Here is a 13,143-nt window from a genome sequence, read left to right as displayed (position 1 = left end):
GCCAGAAAGGAGCCTCACTCAGAAGACCTGTCCTAAGAGCTCCACCAGGCCTCCGGTCCCTTCCCTGCGCTCTGCACCCTGGCTCCGCTCCCTCCTTCCCCCGTAGGCCTCTTCTCTGTCCCTGCCCCCACTACCCCGTCTCCTTGGCTTCCTGTGGGCTTTACGGAAACTTCAGGAAGTCTTCAGTGTCAGTTGTGAAAACTCCAATTGTCTCTGTGTTGAAGTCCCAAGCAGCTCACAGGTGCCACTCGCTGGTGTCTGGTACCCGGGGCAGTGGCTTATGCATCCATGTGCTATGACAGAGGTCGAAGTACACTCGGGGCAGTATGGCACGTGTCCACATGTGCAACTAGAGACTGGAGTACACTGGTGGGCAGCGTCTCCCGTGTCCACCTAAGCCCAGCTGAGCAGTAGTGCTGGTGCCCTGTCCATCCATAACTGGGCTCCCACAGACCTCAGCTCTGAGCTGTGGGCTGGTCCGACTCCAGCCCTGGCTCCATCGGCCCCCTAACTCCACACCCGCTCCCTAAGCTGCTTTTCCTTGTGAAGCACTCTGAGAAGCGGTCACTGTCATCCTTACGAGGAGCCAGTGCAGTCTCCTAACGTGCAGGCTTTGTGTTTGGCTGGGAGGACCTGTGGTCTAGCGCCGTGTGAGAGGAGCCGGCTCTGTCCTATTGTTGGGTCACTTGGTTCCTGGACATTAGTCTGTGATGGATGTCGTGGTCAGCACTGTACAGGAGGCTCTGGCATGCGCCTGTGCCTATACTGCAGGCCCCGTGACGTGCAGTCAGTTCAGGCAACACGCAGGCAGCGTGGGTTTATTGGTGCCAGCAGGATTCCAAGCAATCCCATCTGTATTCCATGCCACACTGCTGGGGGAGCCTGGGTAAGTTCTGGCCCTGCCAAGCTGGATTCTGGCTCGCAAACTGTCGGACCCCCCGACCCAACCCTGATCCCTGTCCCTGGCAGCCAGCACTTCCACTCTAACGTGCTCCAGAAACCCCACTCCTGCCCGCTGACGTGCTGGGAAGGCTGGCTTTACCCTGTGGACAGCTCCCTCAGGGTGTGCGGGAACAGCTACTGCCGTGCCCGCACAGGTCGCTGACTGCTGGGGTGCACGTGCATGTGTGACACATCACACCTCCCATCACGTTACACACACACTCCTCGGAGAGCGCACCACATCACTGTCCACCATCAGGGCACGTCTCGGGCATCAGGAGGCGGCCACCGCATAGGACTCTGGGCCCCACAGGCTGCCTGTCCTTTCCAGCAGTGTGGGAGACACTGGCCACCTCACTTCCCGCTAGAGGGCAGTGCTGGGTTCGGTGGTGGAGTCTGGACTTACTTTCTGTGTCCTTGTCGCCATTTTCTTGGAGCAAAAGAGCCAGGCGGACCTGTTCAGGAGTGGCCTCCGTGTTCCTGGGTGGCACTGTAGTGGTGGGTTCTGCAAAAGCCAGACAGTGAGCATGCCCAGGCTGTGTCATTGAGCTGTTTCTCTAGCTCAGGGTGCAGGGGCAGGGATCCCACTGGCCTCTGGGTGTCTGTGGCCCCAGCACCACCCTCAGCCCAGGCTGCAACTCTGTCCTTGGGGAGGCTCTGTCCTCGGCTCCCTCCAGGTCCTGCTTCCAGGATGGGCAGTGACACTCTCCTCCAGGCCTGTGCTTCTCAGCAATTCTGGCTACAGTTGCCACTCCCACCCCTTCCCCATGCCCTGCTGGCAGCCTTGCCGCCCATCTCCCCACTCCCTACCTGGCTGTCCGGGATATGGGATCAGTATTGCTAAACTAGAGGTTGGGCTTGCTGTGGGGGTCCCAGGGGAAGGGTGAGGGGTGTGGCTGGGGCTCCAGGCTGCATGCCAGGAGAAGCTGCCCCTCCCTGGTGGGTCCCTTCCTGTGGCCTTGGTGCCACAGGGCCAGTGACACTCTGCTGCCCAGGCCTGCAAGAACCAGAGCTGAGGCCCTGCTCCGGCCACACCCACCTGACTCCTGTTCCCCCTGCTCGCCTGGCAGCCTGGGCGGGGCTCTGTGCTGAGCGGAGGCTGAGTGGCAGGCCCAGCTGCAGCCTGCCTCAGGCCTGTCACATTTCTGCCCTTCCCTCGTGGACAAAGGGAAGGCCCCTTGAGCCCACCCCTCCCACTGTGGACCCGGGAGCCCAGGGGCTGGGCATGGGGGTGTGTATACTCCCATGTTGGGACCAGGGGCCGCGTGAGGGGCAGAGGCCATTGGGGGCACCAAATAGGGTGCAATGCTCACCTGCTTTGCTGAGTGAGCCGTGGAACCTGGAGCTCACTCTTGCTCTGCCGTCCACCAGCTCTGAGAACCTGCAGAGGCTGGAGGTCATCACAGGCAGTGCCACCTGGGTGCCAGGGCCACAGCAAGGGTACGTACCTGGGGAGCTGTGTGGGCTCCTCGGGGGCACCGCCATCACTGAGCAGCCGCAGCTCCGGCAGGCGCAGGGGAGGTCTGTGTCGGAGTCCCCGTGGGTGGTGGCCTGCCTGGTGCCAGTGGCGTTCAGGGTTGTCCCTGGGGGCTGCAGAGCAAGAGGGGGAAGGGAAGGGCTATAGCCACTGGCCTGGGGCTGCCCCTGGCTCCTGTTTGCCCTTGTAACATGGGGTGGTCCCACTCACTGCTGAGGCAGGGTGTGCATGTTTGTCCCAGGTCCCTGCCCACCGTGTCTTTCTGAGGAGCAGTGACAGGGGCCTGGAGGGGTCCCAGCTGCAGGTGAGACTGGGTGCTCAGAGCCATTGCAGCAACTCCACAGCTTGGCTCGCTGCTGGAGCCTCTGGATGCCCTTCTAGCCATCTAGGGCCCTGCTTACCCACCTGCCCACCCTCACCACGTTTGTTCTGTTGCGCTGAATGACCAGGGCAATAGGGCCCTGCCACCAGCCCTGCCCTCTGGGCCCTGTCCTTCCCACACTTGCCTCCTCTTCGCATCCTCCTGACTCCCAGACAGACCCTACTCCAGTGCATCACACGCACTAGTAGCCCTGCTGCCTCGTCTGAGCCACCCATTCAAGCCACCCCCCACCCCAGCCCCCGTGTGGCCCATTCAAGCCACCCCCCACCCCAGCACTGGCCTGTCTGAACCAGTCCCTTCCCCTCCGTGGCCCTGCACCTGGGCCATCCAAGCTGGGCCCCCCTACTGCCCTGTTGTCCCATGCCTTGTCCATTCAAGCCACCCCCTTCCCCGCCACCCTGCGAGTGGACCATCCAAGCCACCTTTGGTCCTATGCTTGGCCTGTCCAAGCTGTCCCCTCCCCGACCCTGGGGGTGGCCCATCCGAGCCTCCTCTTGAGCCACAGGTGCACTGTTCATGCTGGTCCTTCCTGCTGTCCCAGGCACTGCCTGAGGCCTTCTGGCCACTGTCTCCCATGCCTAGGCTTGGCTACATGGTGCTAACTGCCCCTGGCTGCTCAGTTGGGGTGACACCCACCCTGTGTGGGATGCACTGGAGGCATAGGCGGGTCCTGATCATTGGCACTTGGACCCAGGGCCCGTACCCAGGCTACGTGAGTCTGTGGGTCCCGGGACACAGACCCCTCCCTCAGGAAGCAGGTGTGGACGTACTCACAGGTGATGATGTAGAGGTGCATGGGGTCGCTGTGCAGCTGGCCCTGCTCCGAGCCCTGCACAGCTGTCACTGAGAGCTGGTACCGCCGCCCAGGCAGGAGGTCCCGCACCGTGTAGGAGGTCAGCTTCCCGTTGGGGACATAGCGGCTCTTGGTGCTCTGGCTGGTGGTCACGTTGATGACATAGGCTTCCAGAGAGACGCCTGCAGTGGGGGCGTCCCAGACCACATGGGCAGAGGTGGCTGTGACCCTGGAGGCTGTCAGATTTGCTGGAGGCAGGGGCCCTGGATAGGCACATGGCAGGGGGCCTGTAAAGAGCAGGGCTCGGGACAGCTGGAGAGGCCCCATCAGAAGCCATAACCAGCGTTAGGGACAGCAGTGTGGGCCCAGCAGACAAGGCATGCACACGTCCCCGCCCTGCCCTGGGTCTGGCTCAGCTGGTGCAATCCACAGTTCCCCACCCTGAGAACCCTCCAGCCAACCTCCAGTGCTCAGCCCCCCGAGCGCGGCCACACAGACCTGCCCCGGGCCCCTGAGCGCGGCCACGCAGGCCCTGCCCCAGGCATCCGTGGGTCTTGCCCAACTGAGTTCAGTTATTCCCATGTAGCCAGTGCTTCACCCGCAGCCTGCTGCTCCCCTGTGTGCCAACCTCCTGCTGGGGGCGCGGCACACAGACTGGGTGCACCATAAGATAGCTGGAGTAGACTGACTGTCCTGGACAGCAGGGCACACTTGGCCCAGCGCACTCCTGGGCCTGGCACTGTTGGGCAGCAGACCCATGGAGGAGCTGCCCAGAGCCTTGGGTGTCCTTGGCAGGGGTTTGGTGTCCCTAGTAGGCTCGGCCCAGCCCCACCCGCAGGCCTCCTGCAGGCAGGCTCAGTGGAAGAGACCTCTGGGAGGCACAGGCTGGGATTCTGGCTTTGTGAACACTGGAGGGTGGGGCAGGGGAACAGGGGCAGCACCCCTGGAAGGCAGGGGCAGGGGCAGCGTCTTGAAAGGCAGTAGGGGTTCCGTACCCCAAGAGGCCCTGCTGTCCTACTCACGTGTCCACACGTGCACAGGTGCCGAGGCCAGGCTCTCGGTGGGGGGCTCCTCTCCCCCGAACCCGCTGAGGGTGGTCACCTGGACTGTGTATCTCCTCCCCGGCAGCAGGGACCTGCGGCGGCACATCAGCAAAGTGGCTAGGGTGTAAACTTCAAAAAGTCAGGGCCATGTTAGACAGGAGTGGAGGATCCTGGGAAGCAAGGGGGTGGTTTGTTGTCATTGCACCCCCAGTTGGCTTGACAGTTGCCCCGGTAACCGGAGGAAGGAATTCTGACTGAGGTAGTGAAATGACCCCTCCACCGATGAAGGGCGGAGGCGACTGCTTCGGCTTCCGTGACCGGGAGTATAAAGCCCTCACACCTCTCTTCTGGCTCGTATTCCACTGTAGCCCTCTCCTTCACGTCCTTCTGCTACACGGGGAAGGGAAGCCTGTGACCGAGTTCCCTGGAATAGAGGCCATGTAAATTCTTTTCATATGTTCGGCTGAAGTGTTCTTTCCTTGGTGGAGGGTGAACCTATCAGGGCTGACACCTGCAGGCAGCCAGGTGCTGAGCCCCCAGGGACTGTGTCAGTTCAGCTGGTTTTCTGTTTTTTAAAGATTCATTTATTTTTATTTGAAAGGCAGATTTACAGAGGGAAGAGGCAAAGAGATCTTCCATGCATTAGTTCACTTCCCAAATGACTGCAACAGCCAGAGTTGGGCTGGTCCAAAGCCAGGAACCAGGAGCTTCTTTTGGGTCTCCTATGCGGGCACAGGGTCCCAAGGCTTTGGGCCGTCCTCTGCTGCTTTCCCAGGCCACAAGCAGGGAGCTGGATGGGAAGTGGAGCAGCCGGGACATGAACCGATGCCCACATGGGATGGTGGTCTGCAGACACCGGCTTCACCCCACTGCACCTCAGCACTGGCCCTGTCAGTTCGGTTCTCCGTCCTGGGCTCACAGGAGGCAGGCTGGGCCAGGGTACAACTCACAGGGCAGGCCCACTGCTGCCTTCCTCTTCAGGGAGTGCAAAGGGCCGCACCTCCCCCTCCTCCTTCACGCGTTTCCCATTTGGAGGACCACACATTGAAAACAGGAAAACCCTCAGATGGCCACAGAAAGACACAGGCCTGGGAAAGCCCGCAAGGGCAGAGAAGGCGCTAGGCCAAGGCCCTGCTGTCACACCTGCAGACCCGTGGAGCACCTGGCCCAGCCCTGGCTGTTGTGGACTTTCAGGGAGCGAACCAACATGTGGAAACGCTCTGTCTTTAAAATAAGTAAAATGTGGGCCCGGCGGCGTGGCCTAGCGGCTGAAGTCCTCGCCTTGAACGCCCCGGGATCCCATATGGGCACCGGTTCTAATCCCGGCGGCTCCACTTCCCATCCAGCTCCCTGCTTGTGGCCTGGGAAGGCAGTTGAGAACGGCCCAATGCATTGGGACTCTGCACCCGCGTGGGAGACCTGGAAGAGGTTCCTGGTTCCCGGCATCGGATCGGCGTGCACCAGCCCGTTGTGGCTCACTTGGGGGGTGAATCATCGGACGGAGGACCTTCCTCTCTGTCTCTTCTCCTCTCTGTATATCTGACTTTGTAATAAAAATAAAATCTTAAAAAAAAAATAAGTAAAACGTTTAAACAGACAGAAGACCTAGGAAGCCCCTCCCCTCCCAGCCTCTCCCCTCTCAGCCCCTCCCCTCCCAGCCTCTCCCCTCTCAGCCCCTCCCCTCCCAGCCCCTCCCTTCTCAGCCCCTCCCTTCCCACTCTCTCCCCTCTCCCAGCCTCTCCCTTCCCACTCTCTCCCCTCTCCCAGCCTCTCCCTTCCCACTCTCTCCCCTCTCCCACCTCTCCCCTCCCACTCTCTCCTCTCCCAGCCCCTCCCCTCCCAGCCTCTCCCTTCTCAGTCCCTCCCCTCCCAGCCCCTCCCTTCCCACTCTCTCCCCTCTCCCAGCCTCTCCCTTCCCACTCTCTCCCCTCTCCCAGCCTCTCCCTTCCCAGCCTCTCCCCTCTCCCAGCCTCTCCCCTCCCACTCTCTCCTCTCCAAGCCCCTCCCCTCTCATCCCCTCCCCTCCCACTCTCTCCCTTCTCAGCCCCTCCCCTCCCAGCCCCTCCCTTCCCACTCTCTCCCCTCTCCCAGCCTCTCCCCTCCCACTCTCTCCCCTCTCCCACCCCCTCCCCTTCCACTCTCTCCTCTCCCAGCCCCTACCCTCCCAGTCTCTCCCTTCTCAGCCCCTCCCCTCTCACTCTCTTCCCTCCCAGCCTCTCCCCTCCCACTCTCTCCCCTCTCCCACCCCCTCCCCTTCCACTCTCTCCCAGCCCCTACCCTCCCACTCTCTCCTCTCCCAGCCCCTCCCCTCCCAGCCCCTCCTCTCCCAGCCTCTCCCCTCTCAGCCCCTCCCCTCGCAGCCTCTCCCCTCTCAGCCCCTCCCCTCCCAGCCCCTCCCTTCTCAGCCCCTCCCCTCTCAGCCCCTCCCTTCCCACTCTCTCCCCTCTCCCAGCCTCTCCCTTCCCACTCCCAGCCTCTCCCCTCTCCCAGCCTCTCCCCTCCCACTCTCTCCTCTCCAAGCCCCTCCCCTCTCAGCCCCTCCCCTCCCACTCTCTCCCTTCTCAGCCCCTCCCCTCCCAGACCCTCCCTTCCCACTCTCTCCCCTCTCCCACCCCCTCCCCTTCCACTCTCTCCTCTCCCAGCCCCTACCCTCCCAGTCTCTCCCTTCTCAGCCCCTCCCCTCTCACTCTCTTCCCTCCCAGCCTCTCCCCTCCCACTCTCTCCCCTCTCCCACCCCCTCCCCTTCCACTCTCTCCCAGCCCCTACCCTCCCACTCTCTCCTCTCCCAGCCCCTCCCCTCCCAGCCCCTCCTCTCCCAGCCTCTCCCTTCTCAGCCCCTCCCCTCCCAGCCCCTCCCTTCCCACTCTCTCCCCTCTCCCAGCCTCTCCCCTCCCACTCTCTCCCCTCTCCCAGCCTCTCCCCTCCCACTCTCTCCTCTCCAGCCCCTCCCCTCTCAGCCCCTCCCCTCCCACTCTCTCCCTTCTCAGCCCCTCCCCTCCCAGCCCCTCCCTTCCCACTCTCTCCCCTCTCCCAGCCTCTCCCTTCCCACTCTCCCCTCTCCCCTCTCCCAGCCTCTCCCCTCCCACTCTCTCCCCTCTCCCAGCCTCTCCCCTCCCACTCTCTCCTCTCCAAGCCCCTCCCCTCCCAGCCTCTCCCCTCCCACTCTCTCCCACCTCTCCCCTCCCACTCTCTCCTCTCCCAGCCCCTCCCCTCCCAGCCCCTCCCCTCCCAGCCTCTCCCTTCTCAGCCCCTCCCCTCCCAGCCTCTCCCCTCCCAGCCTCTCCCCTCTCAGCCCCTCCCCTCCCACTCTCTCCTCTCCCAGCCCCTCCCCTCCCAGTCCCTCCCCTCCCAGCCTCTCCCTTCTCAGCCCCTCCCCTCTCAGCCTCTCCCCTCCCAGCCTCTCCCCTCTCAGCCCCTCCCAGCCTCTCCCCTCTCCCAGCCTCTCCCCTCCCACTCTCTCCTCTCCAAGCCCCTCCCCTCTCAGCCCCTCCCCTCCCAGCCTCTCCCTTCTCAGCCCCTCCCCTCCCAGCCCCTCCCTTCCCACTCTCCCCTCTCCCAGCCTCTCCCTTCCCACTCTCTCCCCTCTCCCAGCCTCTCCCCTCCCACTCTCTCCTCTCCAAGCCCCTCCCCTCCCAGCCTCTCCCCTCCCACTCTCTCCCCTCTCCCACCTCTCCCCTCCCACTCTCCCCTCTCCCAGCCTCTCCCCTCCCACTCTCTCCTCTCCAAGCCCCTCCCCTCTCAGCCCCTCCCCTCCCAGCCTCTCCCCTCCTGCCTTCACCCCCTCAAGTAGGACTCAGAACTACCTCTGGGTGGGCACCATCCTGCGGGATCCCTGGAGGGCGGTCCCTGTCCCCACCCAGCTCCCCAGGTGGCCATGTTGCTGTCCCCTGGCTGTGTCTACCTGTGCTGAGGCAGGCCTGGGACCCCCAGGTCTCCAGCAACGCCCCACGAGGAAAGTCAGGTGAAGACACGCCTTACCCAAACGTGAGCCTTTCCACGCTCCTGTCTGCCTCCATGGTCTGGGCCTCAAGAGTCTCGAGGTGCCGGATGGACACGCGGACCCTGCTGACGGTGGCGTGGTGGATGCGATGGAGAGCCCACCGCACTGAGATCGCACTGGCTGTCACGTTGGTGACCTCAAGGCCCTCCACAGGGCGGGGTCCTGGGGACAGGCGCTGTTCAGCCCTTGCCCCCCACCGGCTGGCTCCTCCCGGCTGTGATTCAGACGAGGGCGACCACACTCACGTGTGCGGGCAAGCAGCACGGCTGGCCTGCTGATGTCGTTCTTGTTGTTAGCGTTTCGCTTGACCGAGAAGACGGAGATGTTATAGACACGGCCAGCAGCCAGTGCCCGGAGCTGGTGAGTGGAGCGGCTGCCGTGCACAAAGTCTGTGCGGCGATAGGAGCCATCGGATGAGACGTAGGTGACTGCATAGCCGTCCAGCACCTGCCTGGCCATGGGGCCCTCAGGGGGCTTCCAGGAGATGGAGACCCCACTCTCCTCTACCCGCTCCACCTTGAGGGCCGTCGGCGGGAAGAGCTCTTCAAAAGAAGGGGCTTGGTCAGCTGGTGGCTGTGAGCACAGAGCCCTCCTGCCTGTCCCTTGGCCCCAGATTCCTCCTCCCCACTTCTCAGGCAAGGGGCTGGGAGAGCGGCTGCCTCACCCGTGGCGCAGTCCTTGCCCGTGTGGCCCACTTTGCAGGTGCAGCTGTAGGACCTGTTGCTGGCCAGGCAGTAGCCGCGGCCCCCGCAGGGGCTGGAGAAGCAGGGGTCGCTCGCTGAGGGAGGGGTGACAGCAGTGAGCATGGGCATCACCAGGCTGCAGCTTCAGCCGGGCCCTCCCCTGAGCCCTTCGTGGGGCAGGAGACACAGAGAACTCCCACCGCCCTGTAGTGGGCCTGAGCCCAGGAGCACTCAGCCCAGCCCCATGGTCTGCTGGTGCCGGGAGGTGGAGGGTAACGGGCCAGTGGTTGGCAGGCCTCCCTCACCCAGGGGATGGTGTCCTGGGAGCAGGGAGAGCAGTGAGATCTTGGCATGTGGGCGGGCTGCGGGGCCGTGGGCTGTGCCCCTACCTGTCTCACAGTGGTAACCAAAGAAGCCCTCGGGGCAGACGCACAGGTAGGCTCCACCCCCGTTCTCACAGCGGCCTCCGTGCTGGCAGGGGCTGCAGGTGCAGGCATCCAGCTCTGGAGAACACGAGAGAGTGGGGAGTCAGCAGGAGGAAGGAGCAAGGGGCAGAGACCAGGGTATGACTCCCCCTCTCTCCTCCTGCAGCCAGGGACACAGGCCCCTCTGGTGCCCTCTGATGTCTGAGTGGCCCGGGCTGGAGGAGCCTACCTGACTCACAGTAGACACCGGTGAAGCCCTTGGGGCACTGGCAGGCAAAGGCCCCGGGGAGGTCCCTGCAGGAGCCTCCGTTTGTGCAGGGCTGACCCCGACACTCGTCAGTGTCTGCAGGAAGGGGGTCGCTGGCTCAGGGCTGGGGATAGCACACAGACACTTGCCCCTTCAAGGCAGGCATGTGACTCTGCTGCCAGCTGAGCCCCGCCCCCAGCCACTCCCTGGCTCTTGCGCCTGCTGAAGGTTCCCCAGCACCTCTGGCCTGGGGTTCACTCAGAGCCCTACAAAGGCCTAAGGGGGTGCAGCGCTGCCAGCTGCACAGCCCAGTGGGCAGAAGCTAGAACCAGTTTTCTCCAACCCCGCCTTCACCACCTAGGAGCCAGAATCTAAGGCCAGGGCTATTTTTGTCTGCCGAGTTCTCGGTTCTGGGTAAGAGAGCCCACAGGAAATTCCAGACAGATGCCTGTCCTGCGAGGGGACCCCGGTGCCTCCAGGCACATGTAGGCTGGGTCACCTTACCCAGTTCACAGTGGACGCCCTCATACCCTCTGTTGCAGAGGCACAGGTAGCCGGCACCATGGTTCTGGCAGGAGCCCCCATGCAGGCATGGCTGGGACTGGCACTCATCGATTTCTGAGAGGAGACCAACAACAGGGAAAACGCAGACGGACCGTGAGCTGTGCCCAACTGTGACGTCCACCAGAAACCAGCTGGGCTGTGGTCCTGCGGGCTCCCAGCCTGGCTGTGGCCACAGAATGACGATCACCCATAGCAAGTGCTGTGGGGACTGCCGACACTGGCTCCCAGGGCCCCTGAAGTCTGGCAGGAGGGGCCCGCCAGTCACACTAGCTGTTCCAGGGCCTGGCGGTCATATTGAAACTGGTCTACCTCGGGGTGAAGACTTCGCTTCAGAAGCATCTGACGTTAGGACACTTAGCAACAAGAGTCAGTGGGCTGGGACACGGGGAACTGACGGTGCCCTCACCTGCCCACGGATGCCCACACCACACATGGCTCTTTCTGTTGTTTCTCAGACACTCTGCGAAGTGCCCACTGCCTCACTCCTTGGGAACAGAGGCCACGCGGCCCTGCTGGCTCGGGGTGCTGAGGCCAGTGCTGGGATTTACGCTATCCTAGGAAATGCCGCTCTGTACTTGTTCTCCCACATTTCCTACTGCGTGCTCTCCTTAGATTTCTACCAGAATTGTAATTGTGGAACATGGGTTGTTATATAGTGGTCAGCTCATTAGGAATTAAAGGTAAGGGTCGCGGTTATTACATGGTGGTCAGCTCAGCAGGAAGTGGATTTGTGGAACACAGTATTACACGGTGGTCGGCTCAGCAGGAAGTGGATCTGTGGGACACGGATTGTTACATGGGTGGCCGACTCATGGGCAGGGAAGCAGTGAGCAGTCCCACAGCAGAGGCCCGCAGTTCAGTGCTGGCTGCCCAGGTCCGGCTAGCTGCGCCAATCCGAAACCAGGAGCCCGGAGCTTCTTCCGGGTCTCCCACGCGGGTGCAGGGTTCAAAGGCTTTGGGCCGTCCTCAACTGATTTCCCAGGCCACAAGCAGGGAGCTGGTCAGGAAGCTGGGCTGCCAGGGTTAGAACCGGTGCCCATGTGGGATCCCAGCATGTGCAGGGCGGGAACTTTAGCTACTGCGCCAAGCCCATTCTTCATTTTCTTTTTCAAGGTTTATGAGTTTCAGTTCCTGATTTTCACACAAACTTGATCATTTCTTTCTTCCGTAGTGCTTTTTGTGGCTTAAGGAATCTTTTCCTACTCAAGGTCATGCCTTGATTCACCTGTACTCATGGTTGCATGGGGAGATGCGTGCATCCCCCATGTGCTTGCTTTGCATTTGCAGTCTGAACTTTGATGCCTAATCTCTGCCTGTAGTTACTCATACCCACTGAGACATCCACCCTGCATGGTGCTGCTTCATGCCATCTCATTCTGAGCATCCGCTGCTAGAATCGAGATAGGACGGCTTCTTGGTGTCTGGCCGGGCATCCAGGGCCGGGCATCCAGGGCCTGGCCTCCGGGGAGGTCTCTGGTGTGTGTGCCCAGGGACGCTCTGGCTTCTTGCTTCCCGCAGAGCTGCTGGCATTCCCTGTCCAGGCCCTCAGGACAAGCTGCCCAGCGTGAGGAAGATGCGTGCCCCGGCCTCGCTCCGACTGCACGGGAGGCACTGCCTGCTCTGGGCACAGTGGGTCTTCCTGGATGCCCCTTGCCAGGAGGAAACTGCCTCTCACTCATCATTTATGAAAAGTCTGAGAATCATGGGGCTATGGGCGCTTCCCAGGGCATCCAGGCACCCTCGCTATTGCTGGCCTGGGTTGTCAGACCGACCCGTGTTCCTGGGACGTGGGGCAGAGCCCAACTTCCTGCTGTCTGTCGGGGTTCCATGTCCACGAGGACGCTGGTTTCCAGCTTCGCTTCCTCACGTGTCATCCCTTCCTCAGACAACGCTGTCGCTGCCGTCATTCGCCTCGGGGCGGGGCGTTCTTTCCCCAGGAAATCGGGCTGGTGCTTGCTTGCGGAACCGTCCTAATTGCTGCTTCAGCCTCCATAAAGTGTTGTTCTTTATTTCTGTGAGCGCCTAGGAACAGCCCCTCCTCCTCACCCAGGCCTCAGCCCCGCTGTGGGGACACTTGGCAGCACACCCTGGCCTGTGGGTTCTGCTATGCCCACGGTGACACCCTTCCTTTGTCAAGGTCCTCACTTGGGCTTGTGGGGGTCTCCATCAGTTTTTAGAATGAGCTGATTGCAGTCTCTGACTGTCCTCCTCCTTCCGTCCTCAGAGTCACCCTTTCTTTCCCGGCACAGGCAGTCAAGGCTGTGGATTGCCCAGGAAGCGTGGCCACTGCTGACTGCTCAGACAGCCTCAGTGCCTACAATGTTGCCCTGGACCCACAAGTGAGGTCACAGACTACCAATCGGCTGGGGGTTCCACAGGCATCCTCAAGGTCAAGCCCATGATGGAACACACAGCCTGGCTGCCCCGTGGCTGACAGCCCCCTGGGGATCCCCACAGCAGAGGGCCTGGAATCAAGGGATGACAAGCAAAGAGCTCGGTTCCTGCCACCCACATGTGACACCCAGACTGAGCTTCTGATCTGGGCTTTGGTGTAAGCTGGCCCTCACTGTGGGCATCTGATGAGTGA

At 62.3% G+C, this 13,143-nt stretch overlaps 1 protein-coding gene across 1 annotated transcript in view; it reads right to left on the bottom strand.

Annotated features, from left to right (window-relative positions):
- SNED1 (sushi, nidogen and EGF like domains 1) overlaps positions 1–13,143 on the bottom strand; it is a 43,068-nt gene that overhangs the window by 4,819 nt on the left and 25,106 nt on the right. The window contains exons 17-27 of the mRNA XM_058665216.1: positions 10,497–10,610; positions 9,975–10,088; positions 9,710–9,823; positions 9,302–9,415; positions 8,883–9,179; positions 8,616–8,799; positions 4,617–4,729; positions 3,576–3,857; positions 2,391–2,532; positions 2,256–2,323; positions 1,349–1,447 (exon numbers count right to left, since the gene is read on the bottom strand). Coding sequence (XP_058521199.1) covers positions 1,349–1,447; positions 2,256–2,323; positions 2,391–2,532; positions 3,576–3,857; positions 4,617–4,729; positions 8,616–8,799; positions 8,883–9,179; positions 9,302–9,415; positions 9,710–9,823; positions 9,975–10,088; positions 10,497–10,610 — 1,641 coding nt within the window. The remainder of the gene's footprint in view (positions 1–1,348; positions 1,448–2,255; positions 2,324–2,390; positions 2,533–3,575; positions 3,858–4,616; positions 4,730–8,615; positions 8,800–8,882; positions 9,180–9,301; positions 9,416–9,709; positions 9,824–9,974; positions 10,089–10,496; positions 10,611–13,143) is intronic.

This window comes from Ochotona princeps, chromosome 5 (assembly GCF_030435755.1).
Source record: "Ochotona princeps isolate mOchPri1 chromosome 5, mOchPri1.hap1, whole genome shotgun sequence".
NCBI lineage: Eukaryota > Metazoa > Chordata > Mammalia > Lagomorpha > Ochotonidae > Ochotona > Ochotona princeps.
Note: the sequence above shows the minus strand (reverse complement) of the source record. Positions and strands in the feature narration are given on the sequence as shown.